The sequence below is a fragment of the Solanum stenotomum genome, chromosome 10 (genome assembly GCF_019186545.1).
Source record: "Solanum stenotomum isolate F172 chromosome 10, ASM1918654v1, whole genome shotgun sequence".
Lineage (NCBI taxonomy): Eukaryota > Viridiplantae > Streptophyta > Magnoliopsida > Solanales > Solanaceae > Solanum > Solanum stenotomum.
The window spans coordinates 52022013-52040442 of NC_064291.1; the positions used below are offsets into that span (position 1 = coordinate 52022013).

The 18430-nt window shown below is 37.8% G+C and overlaps 3 protein-coding genes and 1 pseudogene across 6 annotated transcripts in view; 1 reads left to right on the forward strand and 3 right to left on the reverse strand.

Annotated features, from left to right (window-relative positions):
• The window catches only part of LOC125878333 (GTP-binding protein YPTM2), a 182990-nt gene that overhangs the window by 110373 nt on the left and 54187 nt on the right, over nt 1-18430 (forward strand). The gene's annotated exons all lie outside the window — the stretch shown is intronic.
• Nucleotides 888-4419, reverse strand: LOC125878331 (50S ribosomal protein L19-2, chloroplastic-like). Its single transcript, XM_049559559.1, has 5 exons — nt 4263-4419; nt 3867-4181; nt 3485-3571; nt 3256-3389; nt 888-1147 (listed from the first exon to the last, which is right to left on the reverse strand). Exons 1-5 carry the CDS (start codon nt 4284-4286, stop codon nt 1039-1041), a joined length of 669 nt encoding a protein of 222 aa, XP_049415516.1. The 5' UTR covers nt 4287-4419; the 3' UTR covers nt 888-1038.
• Nucleotides 6771-9169, reverse strand: LOC125843144 (uncharacterized; annotated as a pseudogene).
• The window catches only part of LOC125843145 (uncharacterized), a 16735-nt gene continuing 7605 nt past the window's right edge, over nt 9301-18430 (reverse strand). The window contains exons 3-8 of the mRNA XM_049522369.1: nt 14772-14989; nt 10665-10910; nt 10222-10422; nt 10030-10107; nt 9829-9930; nt 9301-9729 (exon numbers count right to left, since the gene is read on the reverse strand). Coding sequence (XP_049378326.1) covers nt 9301-9729; nt 9829-9930; nt 10030-10107; nt 10222-10422; nt 10665-10910; nt 14772-14989 — 1274 coding nt within the window. The remainder of the gene's footprint in view (nt 9730-9828; nt 9931-10029; nt 10108-10221; nt 10423-10664; nt 10911-14771; nt 14990-18430) is intronic.

Here is an 18430-nt window from a genome sequence, read left to right on the forward strand (position 1 = left end):
TAAGTAGGGTATCTCAAAAGGAATTTTTTATTACACACTGTTTTTTAATATTGCTTTGTGGGACACAAGAAAATTCCTTTTTTAAAATTTATTCACTCATTAGATATATGGGAAGCATCTACTCTAGTTTTTTTTTGTTCGTATTACCTAATGTAGACTTTTATTAATGTATAAATAACTAAAATTAGTTGAACAGATATGTAAACAACCGACAGTGTATATTATTGGATATATAATGAGGCAAGTCGTGCCATTTATTCTAATCTCAATTAAAATTTTAACATTTACTAGAAATAGAATTATACCGATATTAAATATTGTTGGTTGATTAATAAAATAAACATGTATTTAAAGTACATAGAAAATGCTATTAAATCAATTTTTCAATGTCAAAGATTCTTTTTATGGAGAAAGAGTTTGAAGAGAGATCATTTATTGTCTTAACGAGGAAATTTCTTAACTTGATATTAGAGTTAGACTCACTCTAATTCTTAATTTATCCGATGTTAAACCTTCATCTTATAATGTTCATGCTTCAATCATTGTGTCTGAGTATATAGGGATATGAATCTCACATCGGTAGTTACATGGGCGACCTTATATGATTTTTAACAATAGAACACCTGATAAGTTAGGTCCAACGTCCATTTTAGAATAACATACCTTATTCGTGGGCGGACCCACATAGAGTCCGTTGGGTGCTCGAACACCCATTAACCTCGTCTAGAAATATATCTATCTATACAACAACCTTTTGACTCCGCCACTTTCAGAACACTCACAACCTTAAAATCCTAGATCCGTCACTGACCTTTAACTGAAAGAGTAGTTGAATACATCATCACGTGCATTATGAGGCAAAACTAAGCACAAATTGAACAGCAGACTGAAATGACTACACAAAAAGAATGAATAACAACCTATTAAGCAATGTCAGATGTAAACTACACTTCCAAAACTGAATTGCCAAAAAGAAAAGGTACAAAAATTGTCAAGGAAAAGGACAGTTGAAAGAGGCCAACTACAAGGACTGGGCTCTCATTTGAAAGTGGAGAGCCTTGGGAGCTTGTCGCGCAGATAGTACAATCTTGCTCGCCTGACTTTTCGGTGCTTAACTACTTTGAGCTCCTTGATATTTGGTGAATACCTGTCATCAAAAGCAAAAGGAGAATGATAACATAAGGTTTCATTTTAGAATCCAACTTTTGTGCACCTCAACTAATTCCACGAGATACATGTCACCTCACACCAGCAACATATGGAAAGAATACAAGGATTTATCCATGCACATTTAAATGAAGAAAGTTCTTCCTTTTATCCGTGATTCTGATGGAACAAAATTGACATAAAACAATGGAGCAACTCTATAGGAAGTCGAGATTACATTTCTAAACGATACTCGACATTCAAATTATGTCTCCAAGCTTTAAAAGGAGACAGGAACGAAGATGTCCAGTGTAAGAGCAACTCAAAAGGAAGTCAAGATTACATTTCTAGATGATACTTGAAATTCAAATTATGTTTCCAGGTTTTAAAAGGAGACAAGAACGAAGATGTCCAGTGTAAGAGCAACTCACTGAGATAAGACGAATAGTGAGGTTGTTTTCAAAGTTGTGTTCTGTTCCAGAGATCCTTTTTCACTTTTAAGTTAAATCACATATCCCCCAACTTTTAGCAAGTTGTGGCTTTGTTCCCTAAACAACTTGATCTGTGTCAGTAATTCAAAATGATTCTCCCACTACTTCTCCAATCTTTTCACTTGGAGCACAGTGGCAGCCATGATCAAAATACCCCAAGGGAAAAAAAATGAAAACAATAATAGGTCTTTCTTGTCGAGGGGAAGTGCTACTATATCAGATGGGAAACAAGAATGATCCATAGAAGTACAAAGACCGAATTCTTCCAATATTTCAACAAAAGGTCTAACACCATTCGTCAATTCTACTTCATCATATCACCAGTAACTTGCATGTCTGGCTAATGACGAGAAAGGCAGACAGCGAACAAGAAACAGAATATTTATGGTGAATAAGTGCTGTGGGACAAAGAAGACTTGCCAAATACCGATTTGCCAGTCCACTTAGTTAATTGGTGTTTGTTTTAGTTCAGGAATACCCAGAATTAAAAGGGCATACAGGTTCTTGAGTTGATATTGTGTGAGGACAAGAAACGTGCAGGTCTTCAAGAGTTTTCTGACATCAAATAGCTTTCTGAGGATGCTAATAGTCAAATAAGATGGTTTTATATGCAGTAACTTTTTTTTCTTATTTATGAGGTGAGTGGGTTATCGTTAAACGCATCCAGGGAATCAAAAGTTCCAAAAGAAAAGAAACTGTTAGCTCAAAAACATAAATCTAAGGAGCTTAAAAAATCCAAAAAGAGATCTAAGTTATTTCCAGGGGAAAGGTTAGACCATCTAAGAAGGCTAACCAAACAACTAGCCCTGAGAGAGCATATATGAGTTGAAATCCCATCAAAACATCTCCTGTAATACAGGCAGGAACCATGATCCAGATTTTCCTGATGGGTTTTTCAACTTTCCTAGAGCTCCAACTAGGACAAGAGAAGATTCTGTTGGTACAGAAGGGATAAAAGTCCCCTAAACTGACTACAGGTCACTCAAACTCTCTACAATTCCCTAACGAACACTAATATTTTTCTCTTCACCACACCCTATGCCGTAGCCAAGGGACAAGCAAGTAGGCTACACACCAACCAAGTGGGTGGCCACATAAATTTGCGTGTTTAGATAATCGGTCAAATTTGTTCAGGTATTTCCTGTTAAACTAAAACAGATTTAAGATCAGTTTGATATCTGATTTTCACACCCAAGGAATTGCATCAATCATGAGTGCTGCCACATCTCATATACCTCTTTTCTATGTTGATAATGAGTTGACATACTACGGAATAAAAGTAGGAATACATAAAAGTATTTAACAGTAAGAGGATGTTCAAGTAAAAACCTATAGATAGAATAGGGCAAGGTATTCAAATAGCTATCTTCGACTTTAAGGCTCGTGTTGCTAAGTTTCAAACACATTTCCTAAAACTAGCAGACAGTTCAGAATCTTTTTGCTGGTTGACTATGAGACACTGTGAATGTCACTTTGAGCTGCAAACATATCATATCTTAGTAGTGCTATATCGTATACCTCTACCTCATTCTTTTTTGAAACAGGTACTATATGCATGAAGAAAATCATAGACAACCTTGCAAAGCCAATACATTGAAGTACAGAAAGTATGACTTACACTGGGAACACTATTTCAACTCCAACACCAGCAATAATCCTCCGAATGCGAATTGTCGTGTGGATACCAGCATTTTGTTTTGAAATGACTATACCTTTGTAAATAGACAATCTCTTCCTATTCTCTGGTACTTCCTACAAATTCATAGACATCCTTCAAATTAAACTTTTGGCGGTACAATCTACCTCAACCAATTAAACCAAACAACCAACATACAGATACTACTTACCAATTTGATCTCAACAACATCACCAGTCCTAATGTCTGGTGTAGGCCTCACAGTATCTGATGCCTCAATTGCTTGCTTGTTCAATATCTACTCCCAAATTAGTGCAACATTCATCAAATTAGCACAAAATTATGTTTCCCAGACTTCAGTATACATTTTTTCATGCAAAATTCAAAAACTCTACACAATTCAATTCGTTATATCCATTTCTTTGTTCTCAAACCTATCAAACAACATACCCAGTGTAATCCCACTAGTGGGGGTGGACCCAGACCTTATCCCTAGTAGAGAGGCCGTTTCTGAAAAACCCTCGGCTCAAGTAACTCATAACAAAGTCAATTAATCAATTAACAAAAGAAAATACTGGGTTTAGACAAATTACCCCCATTATATCTCCGAGCTTAGCCCTCGGCTTAAATGGTGGTCTTTCCTCTGTTGCAACTGCAACTGCAGCTTCAGCTTCAGCTTCAACCTCAGTTTCTGCGGGAGCCTCTGTCTCAGTAGCTTCCGGTTCCCCTTGAGAATCAGCTTCAGCTCTAACAACAAAAGAACGACTTCTCCACTTTGAACTTAACAACCGAGAAGCAGAAAACAAGGACACATTCAACTGAGAAGGTTTTCGAGAGACGCAGGCAGAAAATGCCAGCTTCTGTGGAGTAGTACATCTTGTGGGGTTTCTTGGAACCACAAATAAAGCCTGTAAATTCAATAAAGCACAGATTTTTAACACAATTCAAGAGTCTAGGTAAGTGAAAATTTGGGAAGTAAAGAAGCAGACCTGAGGCAGAACAATGGAACCCATTTTGGGTATGAACAGTGTGGAAATTTAGGGTTCTTTTCTGTTAAGAGTTAAGAAATGAAGGAAGAAGAATTCATGGAAATCAAGAAGACTTGTTGCAGGAAGGAGAAAGCCTTATCCTATTAACGATGTTTGCTGCAGAATAGCGTTTGCTTATCTGGGTATTCGGGTCGGGTCATCAAATCCATTTAGTTTGGTATTCGGGTCGGGTCATTAAATCCATTCATATTAGGCTTCATGGGTCGGGTGCTATTTAACATTTAGCTAAATTGAGCCTAATTTTAAATCTTTATTGCCAAAATCAAAACTCAAAGATTTAGTATATTAGGTCAAATTTTAGAAGTGAATGTTTCGAAGTTTGAAATGTTGGACCTACATGTTTGAGGCTTTATATTGTGGCGGTTAAATTTCGTGCATGTGAAGTTTGAACGGTTAAAGCCTCAAATTTTAAGTTTGAATGTATCTTAACTTTTAAACAGTACCCTTAAAATTGGCTATCTTAGTACAATGAAATAATTGCATGATTCGTTCTTCAAACGAGTTAGTCTTTAATTTTTATTCTTTAAATTGAATGTTGTTCAAACTATGAATATAGAGATCAAGTTTAAGAGTGTGATTTGTTACTCCGAAAAAAAATAATATTTGTCTTAATAGACAAAATTTAAAGATCAGCACAAAATATAGGGACAAAAGTTCAAATGACAACAGTGCCATTTTCTACTTTGACAAGCCCAAAACGCTAAGGCCCTGGCGACCTCCTTGTGTCTCTTGCAATTGGGCCCTTAGTAACAAATGCCCAGTGTACGAATTGGTTTGGTTGGATCATTCCTTTGTGAAAATTAAAGGAATCCCATAGTCTAATATGTAAATTACATCCTATCCCTAATAATATCTATATTACAAAAATTCCTTGTAAATGCATGCAGTCGGATACATTGGTTTCACCAAGATACATTATAAACGATACATCATAAACAAATTGTTGCGCTAAAAAAGGGAAAAAAAACGTAAAAATTATTTTAGTTATATTAATATCCTAGATTTACGCCTAACTGGTCCTAATCATAATCATTCCATATCCTAATAGGGATCATAATCACCAATTTCAAAATTCAAAAATACATCTTCTCCATTGAAGACGATTTTTGAAAAGCCATTGATGTTAAAAAATTCATAATTTCAAAAAGAAACTTGATACAAGATGAATATATCTATTTTGTTGAGGCATTCAGGAATTTGGGCTAGCGAAGTTAATTATGAAGGTTACAAAAGTGACGGAATTGTTGTTGCACAATCAATTTCATTTATGAATCTCAAGGCAGCCATTACAACCGAGTTAGAGATCGATGAGGTAAGAAAAAATATTGAAATTTGATACATCGTAGAAGGTAATTCATGTCCGATGAAAATTAAGAACGACATGGGTGATAGACTATATTTAGAAGTGAAAAAAAAGTGAGTATGATTTTGCAATGTATCCATTATATATTGATACAACAGATAAATTGGCAATGAGATACATAGTTTTGATGAAACATGTAGAGAGATTACATGTGTCGAAGGTACACAAAGGGATACAAAAGCTCTTGCAGTAGTTGAATCAAGAATTTGTGATTCATATTATATTCCAGAATTAGAAGTTACAATTTACATAATTGATTCAAACAACATAGATGTGAAGATAGGTCAATTGTATAAGGATAAAGCAACATTGATAGATGTGATGGCCAAATATAAATTAAAGAACAATTTCAATTGCAAAGTAAAAAGATCTGATAGACAAAGGTATGAGTTTTTTTTGAATTTTGAATTAATGTTTTTAATTTTGAGATCTACATCGGATGATACATTTAAATTTCTAATGTGTTTGATACAGTATTACTTTTAGAAGTTGTATGATAGTGCTTTTGATTTGTTGTATTTTTTTTTGTTGATTATATGATACATGCAAGAAGCGCACACAATTGAGTTGCATCTATAATGTATCTGATACATTTTGTAACTTTGATTTGTGCGTAATGTATGAAACAAATTAGAAATTTAAATGTATGGTGATATTATTTGTTATGGTAGTTAATATTGTTGATACATTAATGTCATATAAAATGTAACTACTATATGTATTAATATGATGAAAAAAATTGTACAACTATGTGTTGGTGTGCTTTTCGGATGAATGTGGTTGGACTATGAATGCTTCATGCAGGAAAAACATTGATGTTTTCAAAGTGAGATATTTTAATAGTGAACATACATGTCCAATGCGGGATAAGATACTAACCAAAGTCCAAGCAACAGTTGGGTTTGTTAGTGGTGTGAAATTGTACATGCAATTGCATCCTTTTTAATGTCTGCAAGTTGTTCCATCATCTGAATTTATTTTCTCGATTTATGAAGCTGGAAGAAGATACATTGTTTGTCTTGAGAGGAAAGAGTGTACTTGTGGCAGATTTCAACTAGATGAGATACCTTGCGCACATGCAATTGCTATTTTAAAGGATAAGAATGCCATAGATATGCATCCTTATTGCTCTGATTACTACAAGCATGATACATTAGCAAAAACATATGAGGTTCCAATGGTTCCATTGCAAGATAAAAGAAGATTGGTTGGTTCCTAGCAATGTTGTAGATGAAACTATGTGGCCACCTAGATACAAAAGATTGGCTGGACGACCAAGGAAAAGAAGAAAAAAAAATGCAGGTGAAAAGATAACAGTAAAGCTAAACTGTTGTGGACGTTGTGGTCAAGAAGGTCACAACAAAAGAACTTGTACTTTCTTCCCAAAAGAAAAGTGAAATCGTTATTTTTATAAGACAATTATGTTTTTGTTGAATAATTTTTTACTTAATGGATTATCACTTTTATATTTATCATGAATAAAGGTTATTGTTTATTTTGATTATTTTGATTCAATATTTATGAGTTTTGCAGATCCATTTAAGAATTTGTTATAATTTGTGTGTTGGATGTTATTTTGGTACATTTGTTTATGATTTTTGTTGTTCAATTCAATAAATTGTTATGATTTGTGTGTAAATGTTATCTCCGATATACAAATAATTAGGTGCATTTGTATCATATACATTATGTGTAAAATACACTATGTGTACTGTATCATTTACATAATATTTAATGTATCATATTCATTAAACCATAAATAACCTATCTAGTTTAAATAAACTATTGTATATGAGAATTCATATGATACATAAATTTTACCATTAAGTTACTCACCAATGTATTAGTCACAATAAATAAAAAAACATGTATCATATATATTGTTAATTCATGTATCATATACATTATCAAAATATTGTGTCAGAAACTTTAAATCTTATCTAACTTATCTATTGATTACAACTTTTTAATAGATTTTTTTAGAATACATTGATGTTTAAGATTTATAATTTTCAATTCAATAAGTTTTAGATTATAAACCTAATATACTGTTTAGTGTGTTGTTCTTTTAAATGTTTTTTATACAATAAATTGAATTGATGTTGTTAGGCAAAAAAGTTTGCTCAAATTTATGTGCATTTTTTATTGATGATGATTTAATAATACTGTTTAGTTTTTAGAATTTATAAATTTAGACAAATATAAATTTCGAGATTAGATGAACAAAATATATTGATATTAAAAAGTCAGACAAAACAAGTTTTAAGAGAAACCCTTCAACACTTAAGTTAATATATCTTGAGTAAAAACAAAGAAAACATTGTGTATCCATTGATGCACAAAAACTACTCCAGGTTAACCAACGCATCATGGCTGGTGGTGTGAAATGACCCCTAGGCTTTAATGGATCGTCATTATCACTAACATATCCAGGTTCGGCCTTTTCACTGCCGTAATTCCATAGCAATGCTGCGTATCTTGACAGAGATAATCAGATCGGAAATTATAACATTGGATTGGAATTTCATCGCTAAGGAATTCAGCAAAGGCGGCCACAAACAAACCACAATCCCTACAAAAATGTAAAAGATACATTATACAAAAATAAATTGAACATAAACTTTAAAACAAGATGTTTTAAAACTTACAGTGTGTCACTTCCTTGTTGAATAATGTCTTGTACATATTCAACAAGGAAAGGGTGTTTTGGTTCCAATAGACTTCCAGTTTCCTTGTCCTTATAAGCATCAAGAGATGACCAATCAGTTCGCTCGGAATGCTAAAAAAATCCACTGTCCTGGAGGTAAGTAGGCAACATTAGAGATAATTTTTTAATATCTCCCGAATAAATTTTTCTCCTTAATCCAGATGCTGAGTCGTAGACACGTATTAGCCTTTTTTTCAAAACAACAACAGCCAATACCCAATGAAATTGTCCATCACAATTCATCGGAATGTAAATATCATCACATAATTGCCACGGTAAACCAGCAGGAATCTCAAAACCATTAATAATGTTCATCAATGACCGCTCGAATCCAGATACAACAGACCCACGTGCCATGTGTTCCTGTGTACTAAGGTTGTCATCGGCAAAACTGCAATGATACCTCTCATGTGTGTTATTGATGTATGTTTTGAATAAACAGTTAACTGTGGTGTATCTGTATTGATCTTGGCTTCGCAAATTTGATTTCTTCCGAAGGTAGTAAAAGACTACATCGATGTGCTGCAAAATAAATTAATTAGGAAAAATAAATAAAATATATGCTGTGATGTATCATATATGCTATGTCTAGTTGGTGTAAATGTAATTTTATATCAGATACATCTTTAAAGATGTATCAGATACATTTTTTAAGGTGTATCAGATACATCCTTATTCTTGAATTTACTATTATACCTCATCAATCCAACATTTGTTTGGTTGCGACATGGCATAGAACCAATTTTTATTGATTGGAAATGCAACAACGAAGTCCATCCGCTCAAATCCAAAAGAAGCTAAATTGCATCTGTATTTGTCCTCCTTTGGTTTTCTATATAATTATTAAAACTCAATGCAGATTCAAACAAATAGTGATCTAACAGTCTTTGGATATATTGATATATAATTTACTTCTTGTCATGTGTTTTAAGAAGGCCCTTTGATAACCACTGATGGTACTGATCAAGAAAAACAGATGGAGGTTGGAAAATAATAACACAACCTTCAAATGGGTGATTTGGACGAATGTGTAACTCTGAATCAACTTTCTCTTTGCCTTTGTCGCTAGACCCAAATATAGTCACGTATGGTGATCGAAAGATCTTTGATGACAGTCTCAATATTTGAACAATGATCTTTGACACTTCATGCACCGCTGTTTCATTTACGTTTGTATCCATGGGTAACAGGTTGCCCGATCTCAAATTATGTGTATCAGTACGTTGTTGGGGAGTGACAATTTGCTGTGGCTGAGCATCCATAGGAGAGTGAATGCCATTAAGTGTATCTACTGCTTCTTGAGTATCAACTGATACTAAATTCGAATTTGTTGAACCCTATATTAATTGATACAATTATAATATAGATTAGATAAATGAATACAAAATTGTAAAATGATATTATTAATTTACGCGGTAAATAATTGTAAGATTTACCGATTTATCAGATTTTATGACATTATCTTGCACTTTATCAACATCATGTTCATCCAACATTACTTGATGAAATGTTTTGGAGCCTCCAATTGGTACATCTTCCTAAAAAAGGATGATGTCTGTTAAAATGATACATTGACAAAGTAATTTATCATACATATACAAAATTGAACTAACATTAGCTTGCTTATGTACATTTACTTCATCATGGACTTCTGTTGTGTGTGGAAGATCTGATACATCCTTCCTACCTTCTTTTTCCTTACAAGTATCAACATCCTATGATTTCAAGTTGAAAAATATGAGTAATTAGTTAATGTATCATTAATATTTCAACGAATATGTATCAATAATATTTGACTGCATATTTAATCAGGATTGTTAAAAACTTACTTCTACAATCTTTGGTTCAGGAATAAGATTTTGTTCTTGATCCTCAACAACATCTACCTCAAATCGATCATTGTCGAGCACGTCCATCGCAATAGGTGAACTCCGTTTATCAAACAGCTGGTTAGTGGTAGGTGGACGCACAACATCATCTTCTTGATTGAACTCTGGCATGGTAGGACTCGTAGATATGCCAAAAATATTCTACACGAAGAAAAATGGTTACATGTGAAACAAATAAATTTGTTTTAACTTTAATTATTTTAAAAATAATACACTACCTCTTTTTCTTGCTTGTGTGGATTCCAAACAACATTTATCAATTGCTTGTGATTTAATTTGATTAAATCCTCTAAATGTTGAAATTTTTTGTCAATCTAAAAATATATATACAATATAAGTGAATATGTAATAACTGTCAAAAACAAAACAAAACAATCACTTACATATTTCTTCCGGTATTTCTTAACATGTTTAATCCATGATCTGTCTGTTGGTTCTTTAGGATCTAGTGAAGGAACATGAACATCAGGTACATTAACATTTGAAACTGGAATTGGACTGTTTTTGTTTGATTGCACAGCCGATTGTTCAGGTTGATTAACATCAATAACATCTGGTTTGGCAGGATGAGCATTCTTTCTCCTCTTTTGAGGTGGTGTAGTTGAAATACGTCTTGATCTCCTTAAAAACTGATCCGTAGGATTAGTGAAAAATCCTCAAATCCGAGAAATTCTTGTGGTTGAACAGGCTTGGACTTGACAGCTAAATTTTGATGTTCGCTATGAGAAGCATTAACATTACCATGCAAATCAAGTGATGCCATTTCCTCGGATGTTGGATGCATATCATTGCAAGAATTCTGGATTGCGTATTGATACGCTTAAATTACACTTCCTTACAGAAGCATAAGCGATCGTTATCAAGTAAAGAACCCAACTTGTAGGTTGGGATCGATCCCACGAGGAAAATGGTTTAGACTTTACTTTAACTAACAATTATATTCAATTAGTCAAATTATTTCCAGAAACAGGTAATAAAAGAGGGGTTGTGTTTGTGAGAAACAAAGAGTAAGAACTTAATAAGTAATCAATAATCAAACTCAACTTTGGTTGTTATCAAGATAAGAGAAATAACTAGGGTATATGTGTTCCCCACAATCTCATAACGCCGTAATCCTAGTAATAGCAATCATTTTCTAGTGTATTACATGCAAAGTGATAAGTTAGGTATCTCTAAATCCTTGGTCCGGCATCTAGAGAATTTCACCCCGCACCTTGGTCCGGCTACGTGTGTATAATTTACTAACCTTTACCTTTACCTCATATTAGACATCATAATCGATGTTTGACTTAGTTATTACTTCGCACCAATCGACACTAGCCTATTAGATAGTATCACACTAAATCTTTGTTGATAATTCTTTTCTTGTTAATTACCTCCTTGGTCCGGCAAGTAGTAACAAGGCGAGTTCTAACGTTGGCCACCGTTAAAAAAACTTCTAAACGAAAGAATTATCAGTGCATGCAAAATACTAGTCAAGAATTGCTTATTTACTATTCATACTTTGTTAATCGATCATGGTTCCCACAACTCTAGTTGTGGATTTAGTTACTCATATTGGCAAGAACACAATTCATAATTGTAGATAAAGAAATCATGAACTTACGTAGAGAGAATAATAAACCCAGAAATTTTACTTGAATTGCAAAGCCAAAATCTTCAAAACGAACTTGGGAAATCAATAGTTGCTAGAGTTGCAAATTAATCTCCAAAGTTACAAAGCAAAAATAGAATAATAATGTCTAACCCCCCAAAAACGAGGTTTACATGTCCTATTTATAGAAAACAAATCCTAAATAAAAAAAGAAACAAATTAAGCAAAGTTTTGTTCAGGTACGCGTCTTCGATCCACGAGACCGACTTACGGACCATCGATGGATCTACGGTCTGTAAGTCCCTTCCGTCACTCGGGACTTAGAAAATATTTAAGCATCCAAAAATCAGCTTCTCTGAAGCAAACGATGGACCAGCAGTACGGACCGTAGATCGTCATACGGTCCGTCAATCCCCTCCGTAGCTCCATACTTAGAATCTTCAAAAATCAGGTACTGGAACCCTCGCAGTCTCACTCGACGGATCAACAGTACGATCCGTAGATCAATCTACGGACCGTCAATGAGCACCGTGGTTCCACACTTGGTCAGACTTCCCTGATTTGTCCTCAATACCATGCCTGCTGATCTACGGTCATAACCTACGGACCGTGAATGGACCTACGGTCCGTAGATCACCTCCGTGGATGCCTTTTTCTGCATTTCCTTCAGCTGTCTCTAAACTTCCGCGCCTGAACACCTTTCCTGCAAAATATGATAAAACACATAAAAACCAATATAAAAAGGCCCTAGACACACACAACTCTAAACGATAATTGTATAGAAGCAAGCATTTCTAAACTCAAGCAATCACATGGCTCTCTACCTCCTCATTGTTCGGGTGCACATTCGTTCTCTTAGACTCGACAAGCCAACTCATGTGGATCACATCATGACACAGATCAATCAACTGTCACACAACACACATTCTCACTGTCACCCAGGTACCAACTTTCCAACGATGTAACTAGTGCCCTTACTTCAAACGAAATCCTCTTTTCGCAATAAATTTAATTTCATTCATGGTGCAAGGATTTATTCAACACTCACGCTCAGAAGTAATTTCAAATACAATTAGTGCTTACTGCCATAAGTTTGCCCTTATTTTCACTGCTTACACTCTCCAAACTAGACTCTAGGATCACTATAGGACTTTATTGGCTTGTAACGTAGGCTCAGGGTCAGGTGTGGTACATTTGGGTACTGCTTAGTGACTTTCTGCCCTCCTTGTCATTACACTAGACTTTTAATCTCTTTTTGCCCTATTTTTGTCATATTATTGCATTACCTTCTTCCCTTGATTTTCTTCAACCACGGATGTGACTTTAGACTTTGTAGCTCATTTTCCTTTTACCTTATTGTTCCTTTCACTTTTTCCCAAGTCACATCCTTTCCTCACGTTTTCCCCTTCTTTTTTTTTAAAAAAAAATTTTTTAAATTTTTTTTCACTCTTTTCATATCCATTTTTCTTTCAGTTTCCTCTTTTATAGCCACCCTCAACTTATGGATTTTTCGTTAGTTGAGGTGCACAATACCCGATATCAGGTCAGGGCCAAGATTGAAGTTACTTTTTACATTAGTCACCCTCAACTTAGGCTTTTGGCCTAAGTCAAAGTGCACATGTCCAAGGAGGGACCGAGGCCAACATAGTAGATTATGGGAAAGTGAGTTCGGGGTTTTAGAAAGCAATGATTTATTTTTAGGCTCAAAGTTGGATCAAAGGGGATAGTTATTTCATTTGGTTAAATCTTTCTAGGCAATTTGTGGATTTTCAGAACAATGGCTTATGATCACTTCCTATCCTCTAGATTGAATTGTCTTAAGGACTAACCGGGCAAGTTCTAGTTTTGCACAAAAACCGTTTGAACAGTCAATGATTCTCACTCACTCTTGGCACATAGTTTCATTATCAGATTATCAGTTTACCTAGTTCAAGTTTCAGGTCTAGTCATGTCATATGGTCGATTGTTACTATGTCATACTCAGAGCCAACACAATCAACTAATCGTAGCCTACTTCTAGCATACAACCCAGAATCTGACGGGTATCATTTTTATAAGCTATCATGCTTCATTCTGTATCATGTTTTTACACCTACAATCCTAAGACATGTCGGTTCAACAAAAAAATTAAACAGTCTCTTGGGGGAAAAGAACACAGGCAAGAAAACCCAAGAGAGGATTCATGAGTTGGGTTACTTAGACTTCACCATATCACTCACGATCCATTTACCCCACCCCAACAAAAGTAGATGCAATTGTCCACAATGCATACATAAACGGTAAAAGAAAATGGATTTCGGCGAAGCAAACCTGTGGCGCAAAGCGCCGGCAAATCATCAACAAGCAGGGGGGTCCGGTTTCCCGGAGCCCTTCGGAACATCAGTGGGGACACCCTCAGTAGTGCCCACCTCAGCAAACCTAGCACCCTCAGTAGTGCTCTCAATCAAACGCTCCACACCATCAGTGGTGCTCGCGACGTCCCTCAAATAGGCTGAACCTCTGCAACTGGGGCAGAGCTCGATGCCCCTGCAGCTCTCTCACGCACCCTTTGCTGGCGCAACTCTTCGTCTGCGATCGAAGTCCTCCTAGCCTCATTCTCCTGCCGACGCTGTCTTTTTTGAGCTTTCTCTTCCTCCGTGCGATGAGAGCGGTGCCGCTTGCCCTTGGCATGTGTCGGTGCAGGCCCCTCATCGGCGATACCACTGAATAGAGCATCTAGCACTGTATCATCAGCCAGCGCAGTAGGGGCAGCCTGAGTCTCAACTGAAGGTGCAGCAAGAATGACATCAACATCAGTCCGGAGGCTGGCTATGTCAGCCTGCAAAGCAGATAAGTCTGTGGCCGGAGCTGATCGCTCGAGGACTTGCAACTCAAAGGCGTCAAGCCGCTTATTAACCGTCAGGACCTTACAGTCCATCATCCCCTCCATCATGCGCTCCATTCTAGCTTCGGACTCGGCAATCGACTTTTGCATCCATGGCTGGATGTGATGCAGCAGTTTGGCCATCTGCGCCTTTAACTTTTGCACTCTGGCCATCGGGACAACCGTCGCTCCTAACTGTGGTGTGGACCGGGAAGAACTAGGAGCAACACTAGCTGCTTGAGAAGAGGAGCCTGGGACAATGTCGGTGTGGTCTGGGATAATGGGGTAACCACCCTGTGCCTGCCCCACACTGTCTGCAAGATCGGAGCCCAAGGGGGGTACCTCAATCTGGGGCTCTCTGCGAGGTGCAACCACATTTGCCTCATCTCGAATAAGGTCGATGTCCAATGCCCCTGTAGGGTGGACTAGCCTGTCATAATGCCAGATCGGCACGCCAGAGTCCCTGCACAAATGAAAAATCAGACATGGGAAGGGGTATGTAGTGGAGGTCCTGAAAGCTCTCTCATGAATCTCTGCCAGCAACATGCGGGCAAAGTCGATCTCTACTCTCGCTACTAATGCTGCAACCATCACCGCTCTGTCCCAAGTGACCTGATTGTCAGCTTTTGTAGGCGACATTCTGTTGCGTACCAACAGCCAGAAGAACTTGGCCACAAAATTCAGTGTGGCTTTCCGGATCCCCAACCGTGGAGCAACGACCCATTCCGCCCGCTCGCCATCCGCAGCAATGTACCTGGCCAGCTATAGTATAACAGCCTCTCGTTGCTCAGCATTCCTCTGAAAAGCGCTACTCCGCACTATGTCCCAGCGATAATCAAACTCTGACGTTTTAGGAGACCAAGAGTGGCCCGTGGTAGGACCATAGAGAAAACGGCTAATGGTGGCGGGTGAAATGTCCATCGGACACCCTCGAACCAAGGTGGAAGTGAGCGGAGCCTGAGCTAGTGGCTTGGAACGCTTGGAAATGAAATCGCGGAGAGTAGCAGCATAGGAAGCATAGAACTCCCGGACAATCTCCTCGTTATACGTCCCTGGGTCTCGAGCCATCCAGTCACACTTGTGAAGTTTGAACAGCCGGTGAATATCTGGTACAGTATGCAAGCTCCCCGTGAGGACTCTGCGCTCCGCTTGAATTAGTCGGGTCATCTTTTGTTTGTCATTGACCAACTTAGCATCCCGATAGATTTGCCATTGACCTTCGACACACCACCTATTCAGCTCGCCTGCTACCGGAGTGGGGTCATCATTCCTTGGTGCAGGTATGGACTCTGAACTAGTGGCCTCGTCAGACGAGGCTGCTTGGTCATTCTCTCCAGACCCTGTGGATGATTTGGCATTGGACCTTGTAGCCTGGACAGACTCTGATTGTGAAGAGTGGGCAAATTGGGAACCGGAGGCATGGGCAAACTTGGACTCGGACATAGGTTCCGCTGAACTGGAAGCAGCCCCAGTTGGTGACCCGATCAGTGTGTGCTCCTCATCAGACTGGGAGACAGTGACTACGTCGGGGAGCACCTTCCGGGGGGTGCTTTTGGGTGCAGCGTGAGAAGCTCTAGGGTTGAGAGGCACATATGCTGGGTCAGAGTCATTCTCGGTGTCCTCATCAAGCAATCGGAAACTAGGGGCAACAGATTTGGACTTGCCTCGTTTTGAGTAGGTAACCATCTTCTTGGGTGCCATCGTACCTGCGGGAACGATATTAGTGCCAAAACTAACCATATGCAGCAAAAGAAACTTTTTAGAATTGGTAACGACCTAAACTAAGTCCACAAAATTTTTTTTGACAGATACTACAGTGGTCATCCACGGAGGAGACCTACGGTCCGTAGACTGATCTACAGTCTGTGGATATCTTTCGTGGATCAGGGGGCCTGAAATATAGGTCGCAGATGGAAACCACGGAAGTGCAGANTCTTCTTGGGTGCCATCGTACCTGCGGGAACGATATTAGTGCCAAAACTAACCATATGCAGCAAAAGAAACTTTTTAGAATTGGTAACGACCTAAACTAAGTCCACAAAATTTTTTTTGACAGATACTACAGTGGTCATCCACGGAGGAGACCTACGGTCCGTAGACTGATCTACAGTCTGTGGATATCTTTCGTGGATCAGGGGGCCTGAAATATAGGTCGCAGATGGAAACCACGGAAGTGCAGAACGGTCCATAGATGGATCTACGGACCGTAGTCCACCTCCGTGGTTTTACACTTGGTGAAAATTTGCAAGTTCATCCAATGACGAACCCCGTCTACGGTCCGTAGATGGATCTACAGTCTGTAGATGGATCTACGGTCCGTATACGGGGTATCGTGGGAGCCATCAATGCCAGGTATCATACATTTTTTGCTTTTGTTTTCAACACTAACACAACCTCCTCATGCATTTACAAACTCAAAATATGCTAGTTCGTCATTCTTAAGATTCCGACCGATTATTATACCCAACAATTTAGACTAGATGTGGAACCCTAAGTCAAAACTAGCATATAGTATTTACGATCACATAAATTACACCAATGCTATACAATCACTATCTATCGTTCCAAGGGCATTGTAATATTCAAGTTTATCATGCAATTCCATCTAACAATTACCCAAGGTCAAGACCCAACCCCCGACTCTCTATATTCAATGTATGAATCAAAATTCAAAGTGAAGGGAAAGTCTATTACCTTACAAGCAACAAGGAGTGGGGTGATTGTGTGATGATGCTATGCTTAGCAAGACCAAGGAGTCACCTCTTCGTTACTGACTAAACACCGGACCCTTTTTGGTAGATTATGGGATGGGTTGAGTTTGGTATGGAAAAGATTTTGGGAATTTATGGAAGGGAGGATATTTTGAGGTAGTTATGGAGTGATTTGGAGAGTTTAAAGAGTGGGTGAAATGGTTTTGGGAGTAATGGAGGGAAGGGAAATGATTTGAAACATTGGGGCTTTTAAGTAATGGGGGTCCGGGTCGGGTTAGTCAACTTTAGGGTTCGGACTCACGAGACCCCATCTACGGTCCGTGAGTCGATCTACGGTCCATAGATCGGGACTGTAGATCACAATTATACTAGGACAAATTTAGGGACTTACTTGGGATCTACGGACACCATTGACGGTTCGTGGATTAATCGACGGACCGTCGATGGGGTCCGTAGACCTCTGCACCAGACCATTTTCTGCAGATTTCTTGCGTGGTGTACCTGCACATGTAGCAACCAATAGACTATTTTTTTACATTTTCTGGACACTTTTTAGACATGGATCCTATATTACTTTTAGCCACCACTAAGAACTAAAATACTGAAACCCCTACCTACATTGATACAAAGACGCAAGTAATCAAAGAAAGCTAAACTACATAATGGAAAACAGAACCCTATCTTGATTACTCAGACTTCATCAAGATTGCAGGCCTCGATCACTTCTTGCACAGTTTCAGCATTTCCCAGATAGATCTTGATCCTTTGCCCGTTCAGCACAAACCTTGTTCCATCCTTATTTTCAAGCTCAACCGCTCCATGCGAGAGCACTTTTGTGAGCAAAAATGGCCCGGTCCACTTGGACTTGAGTTTGCCTGGAAATAGGCGCAACCTAGAGTTGAATAGCAGCACACGATCACCAACCACAAATTCTCGCTTTTCAATTCTTTGATCATGATACCTCTTCATCTTCTCTTTGTA